The sequence below is a fragment of the Manis pentadactyla genome, chromosome 9 (assembly GCF_030020395.1).
Source record: "Manis pentadactyla isolate mManPen7 chromosome 9, mManPen7.hap1, whole genome shotgun sequence".
NCBI classification, from domain to species: Eukaryota; Metazoa; Chordata; class Mammalia; order Pholidota; family Manidae; genus Manis; species Manis pentadactyla.
The window spans coordinates 13,918,288-13,933,781 of record NC_080027.1 but is presented as its reverse complement, the minus strand read 5'-3'; the positions used below and the strand labels follow the sequence as shown (position 1 = coordinate 13,933,781).

The 15,494-nt window shown below is 56.7% G+C and overlaps 2 protein-coding genes across 11 annotated transcripts; one reads left to right on the top strand and one right to left on the bottom strand.

Moving 5' to 3' along the window:
* Positions 1-406: 406 nt before the first annotated feature.
* BAD (BCL2 associated agonist of cell death) lies at positions 407-9,978 on the bottom strand. 4 transcript variants are annotated; one of them, XM_036927027.2, is made up of 4 exons: positions 9,847-9,978; positions 9,137-9,331; positions 1,446-1,633; positions 407-913 (listed from the first exon to the last, which is right to left on the bottom strand). In XM_036927027.2, exons 1-4 carry the CDS (start codon positions 9,914-9,916, stop codon positions 788-790), a joined length of 579 nt encoding a protein of 192 aa, XP_036782922.2. In that variant the 5' UTR covers positions 9,917-9,978; the 3' UTR covers positions 407-787. The 4 variants fall into 4 exon arrangements, with proteins under 4 accessions (XP_036782922.2, XP_036782930.2, XP_057362939.1 ...); XM_036927035.2 differs by lacking the exon at positions 9,847-9,978 and adding an exon at positions 9,611-9,740; XM_057506956.1 differs by lacking the exon at positions 9,847-9,978 and adding an exon at positions 9,566-9,673.
* A 56-nt stretch (positions 9,979-10,034) lies between these two features.
* Positions 10,035-14,656, top strand: GPR137 (G protein-coupled receptor 137). 7 transcript variants are annotated; one of them, XM_057506946.1, is made up of 8 exons: positions 10,035-10,355; positions 11,490-11,867; positions 11,951-12,000; positions 12,728-12,953; positions 13,074-13,223; positions 13,350-13,478; positions 13,589-13,707; positions 14,128-14,656. In XM_057506946.1, exons 2-8 carry the CDS (start codon positions 11,511-11,513, stop codon positions 14,639-14,641), a joined length of 1,545 nt encoding a protein of 514 aa, XP_057362929.1. In that variant the 5' UTR covers positions 10,035-10,355; positions 11,490-11,510; the 3' UTR covers positions 14,642-14,656. The 7 variants fall into 7 exon arrangements, with proteins under 7 accessions (XP_057362929.1, XP_057362930.1, XP_057362931.1 ...); XM_057506947.1 differs by lacking the exon at positions 10,035-10,355 and adding an exon at positions 10,374-10,668; XM_057506948.1 differs by lacking the exon at positions 10,035-10,355 and having other exon boundaries at positions 10,689-11,867; positions 12,728-12,851.
* The last annotated feature ends 838 nt before the right edge of the window (positions 14,657-15,494 follow it).

Sequence of the window (15,494 nt, the reverse complement as noted above, 5' to 3'; positions counted from 1 at the left end):
TGCTTCGGTTCCCTAGTCATCGCTTTATTCACAGCCCTGAGCCAGTCTTCCGCCACCCCCCCTCCGTCCTAGGAGCCCCGCCAGTTCCCTGAGCAGCACTGGCCCCGGGCCGGCCACACAGTAGCTGCTCAAAAGGACTGGCCCAAATAGGAATAAATGACCCTCCCTGGGGGACAGCAGCACGACTTGGAGAACGCGGAATTCCGGCAGCTGACCGGCGGTTCCCAATTACATTGGAGATAAGGACCTGGAGGTCCCTGGGGCTTTGGCCGCCACTTAGACCCCAGGATAAGTAACTCAAAAAGCCTCAGCTTCCTTTATGAGTAAAACGGGGAGCATCTTTCGAAACTCAATGCTAGCTCTCTCCCTGCTCGCGAAGCCCCAAGCGACGGACAAGAGACTCGGCGGCGCAGACGCGGTCTTTATTAGCACATCCCAGGCGAGCGTCGGCCCGCGGAGTTACCGCAGATAAAAGGGTTCTGGTGAAGTTACGGTTTTCCCGGCTCGCACCTTTCCGCAGGCGCCTCTGGTAGCCCAGGGCCGGGGAGGCGGGGTCACGGGGCCACTTCCGGCGGCTAAGGACCGAAAACCTCAAACTTCCGATGGGGCCGAACCCCTCAGTGGTCCTCCCACACACCGGAACGAAATCAGGCTCTGGGTCAGACCGCCTCCCGAAAAGGACAGAACCGATCCTCCTTGTGCATAAGGCCTGCGGATAGACTTCCGCCCATACCCAAGATGGCTGCCAGCGGCGGGAACGGCGGATTCCGGAATGTGGGACGGCAGGTCACTGGGAGGGGGAGGAACCTCCTCTCCACAAATTTCGATCCCACCAGGACTGGATAATGCGTGTCCAGCTGGGGCTCTGCCGCATCTGCGTAGCTGTGCCTGCGCTCTTCGGGCGAGGAAGTCCCTTCGGGGTGGGAGAAAAAAGGGTTAAATCAGGCCTTTCCGTTTCCAGAATCCTACCCCTAAGTGAGATCCCAAGGTGGCGAATAAAAGACCGTCACACCCAGCATGCCCGGTGCTGAGGAGTCTCCTGACCGCTCTAAGCATGAGAGATGTCTAGGGCCCTTAAGAATGGGACCGGTTAGATCGCAGACACTCCGTGAGAGGGGCGGGGCGCTGAGGCCTAGGACGCTGTAAGCGCAGAGCCGAAGACAGCGTCTGGGAGATGGGACTTCAATTCTACAGAACCGGTTCCGAAACTGAGGCCAAAATAACCCGGATATGCGGAAGGGGTCGCCCGGGAACACAGATACCAGCAAGCCTCGCGCTCCAAGGATTTGAGAAACCGGGAGCTTCAGCTTTCTGGGGCGAGGTGTGGACTACAGGTCCCGACGTGCTCTGGGACTCGGGCGGGACACCCAGCGGGAGGTGGCCCGGAAGTAGGGTCCCGACAAGCCCCGGGTTTACTGTCCCCGACGCGCCGGGTCGACGCTCACCTTGATTGATCCCTGGAACTCGTCGCTCATCCTCCGGAGCTCGCGGCCATAGCGCTGCGCAGCGTAGAGGTTGGGGGGCGCCGAGCGCGAGCGGCCCCGGAAGGGACTGGGTTCCTCCTCCTCTTCATTCTCCTCGGCCCCTGCGGGGTACGAGCTGTGGCGACTCCGCGTCTCCACAGCCCCAGCGCCTGCGGAGAGGATCACGGGGTGGGAGCGACGTGAATTTCATCTCCTCTGCGCCCCCAGCCCTGTCGGTCCGCTAATGTCTGTGTGCACGTCACACTCTACCTCTAAGAGCCCTAGTTCCCGCATATGTAAACTGAGGGACGCTCTTAGGGCTTTTGTGTAATTCGAATTAACTTCTCATTAATCCCACAAGTCTTAGTCGAGCCCCATTAATGAGCCAGGCCCTTCGTGTATAAAATGAACTTCCTCTGTGCCTGGCACAAAATGAGGGCATAAGAAATAGTAGTTACCAGTTACCAGTGCAGGACCATGGCACTTCCCAGCACCCCCTGGGCGCTTAGCTCTTTCATCACCTCCTTTCTCCAGCAGAGTAGCAATCCCCTGGATGAGGAGGTGTCCTGCCCAGACTGAACTCCAGCTCTGCAAGCAACCTGTTGGGGCCCCTTTGTTTCCCTGTGGTCTATGGGGAGCCTTGGGCCTCTGGAGAACAAGAATATGTCAGCAGAATGTCTGTACCTCCTGCAGCATCTGACTTCGGAGAAAATGAAACAACCTGTTGACTTCTTTAAGTCAACGGGGAGCACTTCCTATGTGCCAGGCCTTGGGCATTACCTCATTGCCCTCCTAACCATCCTGAGAAGTGAGTACTAACAGTGCCTGCATTTTACAGATGAGAAGACAGAGGCTCGAGGGGCTAAGACTTGCCCAGGGTCACACAGCTGTGGAGTTTTGAGGCTGGAAGTCCTTAGAAGTTTGTTGAAATCCAGAGTTGAGTGATCATCCATCGAGCTACACCTCTTCCCTGTCCAACCACTCTTCAACTCTCTGAGCCTGTGCCCTCACCTCATTGTGGGGATAAATCTAGCCCTTACTATCTATGACTGTGTAAAGGGCACATAAAATAGTATGAAAGTGCTTTGTAAGATGAAGGTACATGATGGCTTATAATTCAAATAGGCCTCTCTCCTGTGCTCTGTGTACTGTCCCTCACCCCCATATCCAGACTGACAAAAGACCTAAAACTACTCCCAGGAGCAAAACCCCAGAGCTCTGTAACAGAGTGAAAGACAGGTATGGAACAAGTGCAGGGAAGTGTGCTGAGTATCCACCAAGGCACATCTGTCAGGGAAGGCATTCGGAGGAAGTAAGATTTGGGCCAGGTTTTGAAGCCAGGGGATAACATTGTCTTGTCCTCACCGCAAATGGCTTTTACCAAGCCCTGTCGGTCAACTCCAGGGACTATAGGCCCTTCAAGGGTCCCAGCTCCAGACACGTGGCAGAGAAAGCCAAGGAGAAAAGGCTGGATCATCCAAGAAGGCCTAGGCTAAGAGGGTAGTCAGAATTGCTGGCTGTTCTGTGCTTTACCAAAGCCCAGGCCTGAGGTCAGGTAGGGATATCATAAAACCTTTTAGGAGTGGTGGGGAATGGGTAGCTAAATCAGGAATCAGACTGGCGGTAGGGGCTGGACCAGAAATAGAAACACCTTCTCATAAGAACAGGCTCCCTGCAGAGCACTTTCCAATCCTGTGGCACGTGGGCAGTGAGGCCAGGCTCAGCAGGAAAGTGGGCTCCCTGTTAACCACATCCCTGCTTTGTGACCTTGGGCCCTTTCTCGAATCCGGGGCTTTAGTGTCTTCCTATGTGAAATGGGGGCAATCTCCATCTTCTAGGGCCACCATGAGAAACGAGGAGAGTGTCCTGTTCTGTCCCTTTCACATCCTGAAGGCTTCCAACTTCCCAGTGGGGCATACACCAAGTTCTCCCTATTTTACAGATGAGGAAATGGAGGCACCAAGGGGTTAGGAACTTAACAAAACTCACACGGCTGACACACTCTGCTTGGCCACGTAAGTGCTCGGGAAACTTTGGCTAGTATTTTCCTTTTCTAGCTCTAAGAACCCCACACAACCACTGCACTTAACAGCTGCGGGGTCCAAGAGCTGGAAGGTGAGTGACTTGCGCAGGGGCACTCGGTCTGTGTACTGCCTCCTGCCCAAGAATCAGAACAAGCAGAAGGGCACTCCTGTGTCAGGCTGGAAGGGATTCATGTGTATGATTCATTACACCCTCATCATATGCTATGAGGGAACTTCCTCACTGTTCCATTTTACACAGGAGAAAACTAAGGCACCGATAGGGTAAGTAACATGCCCAAAGTCACACAGCTAGTTGGCGGCAGAGCTGAGATCCAAACCCAACCAATCTGGCTCCCCGTCTGTGTGCTTAACTCTCATGCCCCAGGCTCCCTCCAGCAGCACCATGGGCCCCCTTTGGGGCCCAGGTTGGAGTAGGCATCCCTGGGCCTCCTGTGAATGCCCGCCCTACCTGGGGCCTATCCTATGGCAGCAGTGGGGAGGATTTTCACCGAAGCCAAGGATTTGACAATCATTTGTGTAAACTGAGCTTTTGAAAGTGTTCTACTTCCTGGAAAAAACCTGAGGGATTTTCTGTGGACTCCCCAGGGATAGCAGACACACCCACACTGAAGCATTCCACCCTCAATCAGCTCTCACCCCTACATGCCCAACAGCAGGGTGGAGGTGGCCTCTCCCCACTCTGGGGAGGTAAGGGGGAGGGAGAAGGTATGGCTCCAGCCGGGGTGTGAGCCTGGGCTGAATTCCAGGCTTGCCCACTCTGTCCTCCCAGAGAGGGCCTGCGGGTAGGGTGGAGAGGCAGGAGGGGTCTGTGGCTGGGGGTGCCCCGAGCTCCTGCAAAGCTTTAAGTTCTGTAAACTCCTGGGGCTTCTGGGTAAGTGGGTGGAGCTGGGCACACCCATGTTCTGTGAATATCGTTGCACATTGAATTAAAACGGTGGTGTTCCAGATAATTCGGAGCAGCAAAGCTTTGCCAGCAGGCAGGGCTGGGTTTGTATCCTGCTCTACCACATGCAGGTGTTCACACACTGTCTACACCAGCAGCAGAGCAACAGGATGGCACCCCACCCTGAACAGGCACAGGCCTGTCAGCTTCCAGCACCCCAGGCCTCAGCCTGGACTCCCTGTGTACGCTAAAGGCATTTGTGATACAAAAGCCCCTCATTGGACTGCAGAGGGCGGACCCCTCCCATCTTGTTCAGAGCTGACAAAATCCGAAAACACCCTAAAGCAGGGGCTGGCAAATATTTTCTGTAAAGGGCCAGAAAGTAAATATTTTGACCATCACAGGCCATACAGTCTCTGTCACAACTACTCAACTTTGTGGTCAAAGCTTGAAAGAAACCATTACAATACATAATTAACTGTGTGTTGCTGTATTCCACTAAAATTTTATTTAGGGATATTGAAATTTGAATTCTATGTAATTTTCACATGTTACCAAAGATTGTTCTTTCGGATTTTTGTCAGCTCCTTAAAATTCTAAGCTCATAGGCTGACAAAAAAAGAGGGATTTAGCCTCTGGCTGTGGTTTGCCAACCCCTGCTCTAAACCTAACTACATCTGTCCTCTGCCTAAAGCCTTCAGTGGCTCCCCACTGCCTATGAGATAAAGTCCAAACTCCTTGGCATGCCCTTCAAGGCCCCTACATTCTGGTTCTAACCTCTACTTCACTCGTCTGCTCCTGGGGGTGGGGTGCGGCACTGGTTATTGATTTCTCTTCCCCTCTAAATGCTCAGGACTTGGGCCGACTCATAGAAACAATAGTAACAACAGTGCAGCAATAGAACAGCAGACTCCTCCATGCCAGGGACTGTTTCTCAACACCTTTCCTGTATTAACTCATCAGATCCACACAACAACCCTAAAAGGTGGGACTAGTTCTATTTCCCATTTTACAGGTAAGAAAACTGAGGCAGAGTATGTTAAGTAACCTGCTTAAGCTCAATCTTCGATGAGAGGGTAGAGTCACATTTGGGCCTGCAAACTGGGCCAGAGCCCAGAACTGGCGGCTTCTCCTTCTGGGTGTCTTTCCTTCCCTCTTCACCATCCACACATCCGCAGCTCACCACATACCTGTTTAGCCCAGGGACTGGGCTATGTGCTGGAGCTGCCACATCACACGTGGTGGCCGTAGTCCCTGGGCTCACACATACAGTCCAGCCCAGCAGGGTCAGGTGGCAGGGAATATGATGAGTGATGGGACCATGCCCACCTGGAGTGGGCAGTGGCCCTGTGGCTCTGGCAGATCATGCACACTCTTGATCTTTTATGGAAAAATCACTTAGATTTTAGACATTGGAAACTATGTCAAAAGTTTGAGAAATCCCATGCAGTCATCTCAAATGACGGCCATTTCCCACCCCGCAGCCCTCCCCAAGGCTGCATCTGGAGCTGCGGCAGGCATCCCCTCGGCTTCCACGGTCAGTGCTCCTTCAGACCACTCTCCTTCCCTCCCTAAAGTTAGTTCCTCAGGTTGTGCCCCAGGTGACCCATCCCTAGGTGACCCTGCTCATTCCCACAGGCAGTCTAGGCCCTGTCACCATCAGCAACTCCATCCCTAGCCTCCCATGGGCTCACCACCACCTGCTACCTGGTGCCCTGGCTCTAATGATGCTGGGACTCCCAGGGCCTGCCTCCCCTACCGCCTGGCCAGCTTACACCCCACACCAACCACTCCTTCTCTTCACAAACCCTCAAGGCCCCCACCCCTCACTGGGCTGAGACAAATGCAGCTGTGGTTGACTCCACCCCCTGCCAGCACCTACAGGGGGGCACCTGAGTGGCCAGTGTGCTTGCAGAAAAGTGCAGCCATGCCACCTCATTTAAAATTCACAGCCACAAACCCCAGTGGCTCCCTTGATGTTGCCTGGCACACCTCCCTTGCTCCGGGCCCTGGGTTGGATGACCACTTCACACCTGCTCCTCTGTCCCTCAGTCCTGGCTCATGACCTGGCTTCCTTTCCCTGAGAAATTGGAAGCACCAACAAGGGAAGTTCCTAAAGTTCCTGTGGGGTAACTACCCCTTTCTGTCCCTATGTCCACTGCCCTGCCCTTAGCTGAGCTGTCCCTCCCGTGGGCACCAGACCCCTTTCTCCTACCAAGGGACACTTCAGCAAGTGCCCCTCTCCTGCACCATTGTCTTTTGCCTCCCTCTTGGATTATTTCCACCATGTGATTTTAAACATGTGATTTTGCTTTCCCTTTCTATCTTAAAAAAATAAAAACAACCCTTCTGTGACTCTCCTTGCACCTTCAGCTGCCTCCCTTTACCAGCTCTGCTCCTCTGTACCAGAGCACAGGAGTTAGGCAGAGCTGGGTTCTGCCGGTGAGAATGAGCGTTGGTGAGGGTGGGGAAGGGAGGGCAAGGATAGGAGGCTGAGAGGTGGGAAGGGGCACTTGGGTCCTGTGAATGAATGAGGACAGGAGTGGTGACAGAGAGAGAGACAGGGGCCAGAGGGACCTCCTGCACAAACCAGGGGTACAACCTGGCTCCCCTTGTGTCTCCAACTCTCTTCCCAATATCCCTCCCCACGGAGGTCAGCCACCCACCAAAAGTGTGATGGCCCCACGCTGTCAACTCCAGCGCTCCCCGCTCAGCTGCTGCCCGCAGCTCAGCACTCCCCTCCTTAGGGGGAAGGGCTCCTTCCCGGTCCACATCCTCTGCTGCCCTCAGAACGCTGCAGTCCCTGGCTCACCCCAGGTCCTCTCCCCTCACACTGGCTCCCTGGGCCTTAAACAACATATTAGTGACTGACGACTCCCACATGTATAAATCACGCCAGGATCTATCCCTACAAGTTCCACCGGGATGTCTAAAAGTCACCTCTAACCTGCCTTGTCCCCAGCTGGGCCCTGGATCTTGCCCCATCCATCTCCATTCCATCAGACTTAAGAGTAACTCCATCCTCCTACTTGAGGTGTCCATGCCAGATTCCTTGCAGCCATCCTGACTCCTCTCTTTCCCTCCCACTCCACACTGAGTTCATTAGCAAATCCTGCCAAGACTCTCTTCAAAATAAGTCCAGAGTCCATCTGCTTAGCATTTCCACTGCCAACACGGTGGCACAAGCCTCCACCCTCCTTGCGGGCACTCTTGCCGCAGCCCCCTCGCTCGCCCTGCCCCTACTTTTGACCACCGCAGACTAGTCTCCACACAGAGGCCCTGGTGCTGCTCTTGATGCCCGAAGCAAATCACCTGCCTGCCTGTTCAAAGCTCTGCCTTGTTTTCACTCAAGGAGAAAGCCAATGTCCTTACTCGGCCTTCAAGGCCCTGCCCAGCTGCCACTTCCCTCTATTATCTCCTCCCTGCCTCCAGCATCCCTCCCCTACCTGGCTTGGACCAAGTCCTGCCCTCAGGGCTTTTGCATTTGCCTTTCCCTAGGCCAGGAGGCTTCTTCCCAGGGATGTTTGTAAGGCTCCTGCATCATCACTTCCAGCCATCAGTCCCAAATGTCACTGCTTACCAAGGCTGACCCTGACCACCTCAATTAAAAGCACTCCCCCAGCCCCCAGTATTCTGGATTCCAAAGAGAAAGTAAAGACTATTTCTCACACCACTGCCCAGCACCTGTCATTTCTAACTCATTATATTCTTTACTTGTTTGCTTGTTTATGGCTTGTCTCTCCCCACCGGGCCGGAATATAGGCACCACAAGGGCAAGTGCTTTGATCTCTTTAGTTCACTGTGGTACCCTTGGCAGCTGGAACAGCATGAGGCACACGTTAAGCACTTGATACAGAGGGTGGGGAGGAGCAGCCAGGTTGGGGGTGGAAAGCGACAGCGAGCAGGAACAGAGCAAATGCAAAGATCTGGAGTTAAAAAAGTTAAAGTCTGTGGAGTTTGTAGTCTCAAAGAGTGTGAGTGGGTTGGGAAGGAAACCTTAATAAACCTTGGGCCTGAAAATGGGAGGGGATAATTTAGGCTTCAGCAGGTTAGAGCATAGTTTTTATTTTCAGAAGATCTCTGGGGTTGTTCCAGGCGGCAGGGCCACGCTGGCCTATGGAGAGGTGGGGATTACTGAGAAATGGTCACTGCTCTCCGGTGCCCATCATTCCATCTCATTGCTGGGCTTCCTGGTGGCTGTGCTCCCCCGGTTAACAGCCCGCTGCCTGGGAGGGCTGTCGGCTTCTTGAGTGTCACTGGCCCCTGGCAACTGGCAAGGATAGCCTTGGGGTGGGTGTGAGGCACAGGGTGTGAAAGACATACCCGGGGGCTGGAAGGTCCAGTTCTAGGGCAAGTGCACAGCCTAGGGCAGGGCAACTCAGAATCCTCCAGCCCAGCTTCTTACCAAAGGCAACGCCAAGCAAGTGTGACCTTAGACAAGTCATTTCCTCTTTCTGGCTCCTTGCCTGCCTCTCCATGATTTTCTGTCCTACACCACGTATATTCTTTGGGCTTTTATTGCGCAGCAGCACTATAATGAAAGTGCTTTTGATATATCCTTGCTAACCATCACAACAGCCCTACAGTGGAGGTGACTAATTGCTCTGACTGAAGAGGAAACTGAAATGTAGAGAGGTTAGGGATTCACTCAAAGCCACACAGTGAATGTGGATGTGGCTGGGGTGCAGGGAGACACTGGGCTGGAGGCAAGGTGGACAAGCAGGTGGTTGGTGGGGGATGCCTACCTCCGTGATGGCTGTTGCTGGCCCGCTGCCCCTGCTGGTGACCAGCTTCCCCCAGGAGGCCTGGGGCTATGTACCGGTGCTTGCTGGGGCCAGGGGGTCCGTCCCCGGTGGGGCTGGGGCCCAGGCTCCTGTCTGCAGGGCTGGAGTCTTCCTGCTCACTTTGCTCAAACTCTGGGATCTGGAACATGCTCTGGGCTGTGGGGACAAGATGGTAGGTAGTTAGGGCATAGCTGGGATAAACGACAGCCGGCTGGGGTTGGGGGTAGGCGTCCTTGGTTCCCTCTCCCACCTTAGATCTCCAGGTCCGCCCTGCCTCCCAGGCCCCCATCTGTCCGCTGAGTCTGGCCCGGCAGAGAGCTCAGCCTGTCCACCCAGGACTTAAATCTCCTCTTGGAGCCCTGGTGCTGTAGAGCAGCCCTAGGACCCTACCAAGGCCCCGGCCAGATCCGCCCACCGGGATGGCACAAGTCTCACCCCAAGCCCGATCTCGAGGCCCCTGACCCAGGACTGCCGCCTCCCTCCAGTACTGAGGGAGTCCGGCCCTAGTAGTCTAGGCAACAGGAACTGTCACGGACCCAGCCCAATCAGTTCTCGAAATGTCACTAGGGCTGGTCAGGAGGCGGGGCTACTCCCAGCCTGGGCCCCGCCCCCGCCGCGCAATCTGCTCCCCGCCCACCGCCTTCCCAGTAGGTCCCTTCCTCGCCACCCGCCTCTTGGCTCATGACTTCCTCCTGCTGTGGCGTGTGTGGAAGCAGATGAGAGATTCTCTGGGTTCCTCATTTGGAAGCTGAAGACCGATTTGTGCTGACAAGGTCTTCCGCCCCTCTGGGCCTTAGTTTCCACTCCTGTAGAATGGGGTCAATGACACCTCTCTCAGGAGCCAGTGAACTTTGTAAACCCAGTAGTGATCACTGTGGGTGAAATCACTTTGCAAAGCCGTAACTGAGGCTCAGCCGTCGGGTGCAGTTGCTGTGGTCGCTGCTCCGTCTGGGCGGGGTGACCGGATCGGGAAGTCCCGCTCCCTCCTCCCTACAGTGGAAACCTCGCGCCGTCCGCCTCTGGGGCATCTCTCTCCCGCCATCTCGGGAGCAGCACTCGAGATAAGCGAGGGAGCCTCCTCCCCGGCAGGATGACTGCCGCGGCGCAGAAGGGACAAGGGCCCCTGAGAAGGGGACCGTAGGACTCGCGGGGGCTTCACGCCTGCCGGGTGGCCGGCCAGGTGAGCGGGAACCGCGGCCGGCCCGAGCCCGGGGCGGGAGAGCCCCCCCGGGGACTGCGGGGCCCAGCGGGTTAAGATCCAAGGGGCGGGGCCCCGAGGCCATCTTGGCTGTGGGCGGAAGTTTCCTTCGGCGACCGAGGGAGGGAAAGTTGTTGCCACCCCCGTGCGGGCGGCACATTCTCGATTTGGCGATGGGGACGAGAAGCACGGGCACTGGCTGCCTCCCAAACACGCAAGGGTCTGTGACCCTGGACACGGCCCACCCGTGTGCCCCGCGGTGCCGCCGCAGCTTCTCAGCCACCGGCCGCGTCCGGTAATCACCGGAGCCCTCCGGCTTCGCAGTTGGCGCCAATTCTCGAACGGCTCCACGCCAGGCGCGGCGCGGGAACTACGGAGCGGGGGCGGGGTCGTGTGTTGGCGGCGGGCGGTGGGGGTGTCAGACCCTGCGCAACTTGCGTAGCGAGCGGCGTCTGCGCAGGCGCAGGGAGAGGAGGGGGCGGAGCAGCGGCAGCCTGGGAGCCAGAGCCCCGGGTCTCAGCTGCCAGAGTCGGCTCCCCCAGCTGCGGCCTGAGGACCCGGCGTCGGCCTCTGCCCGCCCGCCGCGGCTGGAGAGTGGACTCAGTGGAGGGGTGGGGGTGGGGGCAGCGTCTGGAATCCCGAGGACAGAAGGCAGAGGCCACCCCCAATCTGGATTATTGGAGGGGAAAGAGACTCCCTGTTTGGGGAGGGGGAGAGCCGGGCGTTGAGCGCCCCGGGCAGAGGCCGCTGCCCTGAGCCGACGGGCATCGGCTGGCTCTCCCCCTCCTGCCGGAGCGGCTCGAGCAACCAAGGCCAAGGACCGCTCTCCGGCCTCTTCGTCTCCCCCCACCCCAGCACTGGGGCTGGCTCAGGAAGGACACACTCCCCACCTCTCCCCTCTGTCCAGGAGAGGAGCCTGCCCTTCCATGTCCCCGAGTGAGGGGCCCTGGCCCCAGGCCGCCTGTGCCCCGCTGCAAGGGCAAGAGTCCCTCTGTTGAGGGGAAGGGCCTGGCCAGCCGCAGCTCCTTTCCTCCGGAGCTCTCTGCACCCGGCAACTCCCACCCCTCCGTATTTATTTCCCTGGCTCCCTGCCAGTCCCTCCATCTCTGTCTCCAGGATTCAGGCCTCCTCCCTGGCATGGAGAGTAACCTGTCTGGCCTGGTGCCTGCTGCTGGGCTGGTGCCTGCGCTGCCGCCTGCTGTGACCCTGGGGCTGACTGCGGCCTACACCACTCTGTATGCCCTACTCTTCTTTTCTGTCTATGCCCAGCTCTGGCTGGTGCTCCTGTATGGGCACAAGCGTCTCAGCTATCAGACAGTGTTTCTGGCACTCTGTCTGCTCTGGGCTGCCTTGCGTACCACCCTCTTCTCCTTCTACTTCCGAGATACACCCCGAGCCAACCGTCTGGGGCCCCTGCCTTTTTGGCTTCTCTACTGCTTCCCTGTTTGCCTGCAGTTCTTCACACTGACACTTATGAACCTCTACTTTGCCCAGGTAACCGTGGTAACGGGTGGGGGTGGGCTGTGGGGTGGCAAGCCCCAAGGGCCCAAAGGGATGATGGGCATCTCTGCCCCCAGGTGGTGTTCAAGGCAAAGGTGAAGCGTCGGCCAGAGATGAGCCGAGGCTTGTAAGTACTCAGGACACTGGTGGACTCAGCCCCCAGGCCAAGGGCAGGGAGCAGCCTGGTGTCCATACCTTCTCCCCTTGCAAGGCTGAGATGAGAACAACCCAGGGAGTGTTTGTGCAAGAGCTTGGAAACATTGGGCACTTGGTGCCAATGGCTCAGCAGAGGAGTTACACACGTGCAGGGCAACAACAACAGAAACAGTCATGATGGCATGAGGGGAGAGGGTACCCATGTCATCCATGATGCCAGGAGAGTGGGAGGCTGCAGCCCTTGGAAGCTCCAAAGCCAAACCCCTTCTGGGTGACCTTGGGCAGTGATAGGCCTGTCACTTGTATAATGTCTTACACTTTATTAAAAGCTTTCACAAACATTTAATTTTTACTCTTACCTGTGCGGCTGTTATTATCCCCATTTAAGAGATGAAGAACTGAGACCCAGCATGGTAAAGCAACATGTTCAAGGTCATAGGCCTGGCAGAAGGCAGAGCTAGGGCTTAAATTCAAATTTCTGATTCCCAATGTGGTGCTCTTTCGACTTCACCATAGCTGTCAGTCACCATCTAACCTCTTTGGGCCCTCGTTTCCCTATCTGTAAGACTGGAGGGGCAATGTTCTCACTGGATTGTTCTGGATTGGTTCTGAATGACATCGGGGTCTCCTGGAGCAGGTTGGGTAGTTGGTGAGTCCCAAGGGTGGTTGTCTGGGGCTGACTCTGCTGTGGGCTGCAGGCTGGCTGTCCGAGGGGCCTTCGTGGGGGCCTCACTGCTCTTTCTGCTGGTGAATGTGCTGTGTGCTGTGCTGTCCCGCCGGCGCCGTGCACAGCCCTGGGCCCTCCTGCTGGTGCGAGTCCTGGTGAGCGACTCCCTCTTTGTTATCTGCGCACTTTCTCTTGCCGCCTGCCTCTGCCTTGTCGCCCGGCGGGCCCCCTCTACCAGCATCTACCTGGAGGCCAAGGTAGGGCCACAAGCCCTGATGCCTGGGTGTCCTCTGGGGTCTTTGGGGCAGTGGTATTCACGGTAGAGAAGAAGCTGGAGCCTTTCTTCCCTAAGGGTTCCCTGTTGTCATCTGTACCAGGGGACCAGTGTGTGTCAGGCAGCCGCAATGGGTGGTGCCATGGTCCTGCTCTATGCCAGCCGGGCCTGCTACAACCTGGCAGCCCTGGCCTTGGCCCCCCGGAGCCGACTGGACACCTTCGATTATGATTGGTACAATGTTTCTGACCAGGTAGGCATTTGGCATCTCAGCTGCCTCCTTAGTAGCTGTGGCTTTTGGTCCCTAGCCGGCCTGGGCCCTGTTGGGGTGCCGCACTGGTGTGACTGTGGATTGGCACAAATTCCTGCCTTCCCACAGGCGGACCTGGTGAATGACCTGGGGAACAAAGGCTACTTGGTGTTTGGCCTCATCCTCTTTGTGTGGGAGCTGCTGCCCACTACCCTGCTGGTGGGCTTCTTCCGGGTGCACCGGCCCACACAGGACCTGGTGAGGGCCAGTAGACACTGGGAATCCCTGGGCTGGGGTCTGGCAGGGAGAAGACTGTGGGAGGCCAGCAATGGGCAGGAGAAAGCATCCATGACGACTTCCTCCCCCAGAGCACCAGCCGAATTCTCAATGGACAGGTCTTTGGCTCCCGTTCCTACTTCTTCGATCGGACTGGGCACTGCGAAGATGAGGGCTGCTCCTGGGAGCACAGCCGGAGTGAGAGCACCAGGTAGGAGCCTCAACCCCACCTCAGCACCCCTAGGCTTCCAGCCTGCTCCATCGAGCCATGGGGATCTAGAGCCAGATCTTGCCACCCACTCCTCCCCCCATGCCATGGCCTTTGTCTTGTGTCTATACTAGGTGAGGTCCCCTTTCTTTTCTATCTGTCACTACAAGATGCAGTTTGCCACAATCTGAAGGTCTCAAGCCCTTGGGCCTGGAGGTCTGGGGCATTGGGTCTGTTGTGAGCCTTTCCCTTCCCCAATTCTTGTGAATGTGGCACTGGTCACCTCCCTGGGACTGACCCTGTTTCTCTGCCTGCAGCATGTCAGGCAGCCTAGGCTCGGGTAGCTGGTACGGCGCCATCGGGCGGGAGCCAGGCTGGTGCGGGGGCAGCCAGACGCGGACCACTCCTCTGCTCTTCTCCCAGGTGCTGGGACCAGGAGGCCACCACCACAGTCTCTACTCCACCCCACAGACGTGATCCCCTTCTGTTCTCCCCAGAACACCCAGACCCAGTCCTCCCATCCCAGGCCTCTGTGCCAAGTTCATCTGCCGCTTCTTGCCCAGGATCCCAGGGGACTGTGGCCACCTCATCCCCTCGCCAGCTCCTTGGTACTCCTTGTAGTGAGCTTGTGCCATCCCCTAGGATGGAGGCCATGACCCTGGCTGCCAGATGCCCACAGCACCATGGTATAACCTGCCGTCTCCACCAGAGCCAGCTACCTCTCCTGCACCTGCTCCTCAATAAATGGTGCCCGTGCCCCATGTCCGATTGCTGTCTGCCAGTCATCTGCTTCGTGTTTCTTGCACTGTTGCCTGTTTGGCCAGAGGCTATTCAGACACTGGGGGCTGGGCTGGGCAGGGGCCACTCTGCCCCAGGCTGGTGGGTGGGAAGAGGGAGAAGAAGATCCTGCTGCCACTCCAGTCCCCTCCCTGCTTGAACAATTTATCCTCTTTCCTCAACACCTGCTTCAAATGTCACCTCCTTTATGAGGTTTCCATCTCCAGGTCAGGGAATCACATCCCTTCTCCTGGGTCGCATGGCACTGTGATTATGTGGCTATTACGCTTCTTATCCACGGTGGATCAGGATTTCTGGAGATCCTGTTTACACGTCATCCTGCCCAACCTGGCCTCTGGGGTCAGGGGTTAGTCCAGTGCCTGTGGAGGAGGAGTTGGCTGGTGACTGAGCAGCCCCCACCTTCCTACTTGGTGTAGCTTTTACCCGGTGGGTGGGCTGCTATTACACAGTCTGCCTGGTGGTCTGGGGCCTCCTTCTGTGGCTGCCCCTAATAGCACAGTCACTGCCCTCTGCTGCCACAGCCCTGGAAGATCTGTCTTCTGTCCCATGGCAGGCTCTGCCTTCTACCCGTGTACCTAGCTGTCCCAGTTTATTGGAGTTCCAGGGACCTAGACTAAGCCTCTCTCAAAACCCTTTGCTTGGGAGTCTTCTGGGCACCAGGCCTTCAAGGCATTCAGAGAGGGCATCTGAGACTTAGAAAATCAGCTCAAAGCTGGGCACTTCTTGCTGAAAGGAAAATTGCTAACGTTGGTAGGGCACTTTATTGCATGCCAGGCACTGTTTTGATCACTTAAAAATACCTCTTTTAATGCTCAGGATGACACCCCAGGTGATAATAATGGTTTTTCAGTAAGTGGGGACTGGAGGCACTTGAGTTTGGTGACCTATCTAGGCCCCCTACTGGTAGGGGTGGTCAGCGTTTGAGCCAACGGCAAAACCTACCACGAGGGCTGAGGACCCCAGGCAAGAGGAGGGTCTTTGGAGAGATCAGG

What these genes read in the sequence shown, in the direction of transcription:
- BAD (XM_036927027.2), bottom strand. Translation starts at nt 9,916, where the DNA reads ATGAGGAACCCAGAGAATCTCTCATCTGCTTCCACACACGCCACAGCA. An exon ending in AGGAAGTCATGAGCCAAGAG is followed by an intron (nt 9,332 to 9,846) that starts GCGGGTGGCGAG and finishes TTGTCCCCACAG; the next exon opens with CCCAGAGCATGTTCCAGATC. An exon ending in AGTTCCAGGGATCAATCAAG is followed by an intron (nt 914 to 1,445) that starts GTGAGCGTCGAC and finishes CCCACCCCGAAG; the next exon opens with GGACTTCCTCGCCCGAAGAG.
- GPR137 (XM_057506946.1), top strand. Translation starts at nt 11,511, where the DNA reads ATGGAGAGTAACCTGTCTGGCCTGGTGCCTGCTGCTGGGCTGGTGCCT. An exon ending in GCATCTACCTGGAGGCCAAG is followed by an intron (nt 12,954 to 13,073) that starts GTAGGGCCACAA and finishes CATCTGTACCAG; the next exon opens with GGGACCAGTGTGTGTCAGGC. An exon ending in GGTACAATGTTTCTGACCAG is followed by an intron (nt 13,224 to 13,349) that starts GTAGGCATTTGG and finishes GCCTTCCCACAG; the next exon opens with GCGGACCTGGTGAATGACCT.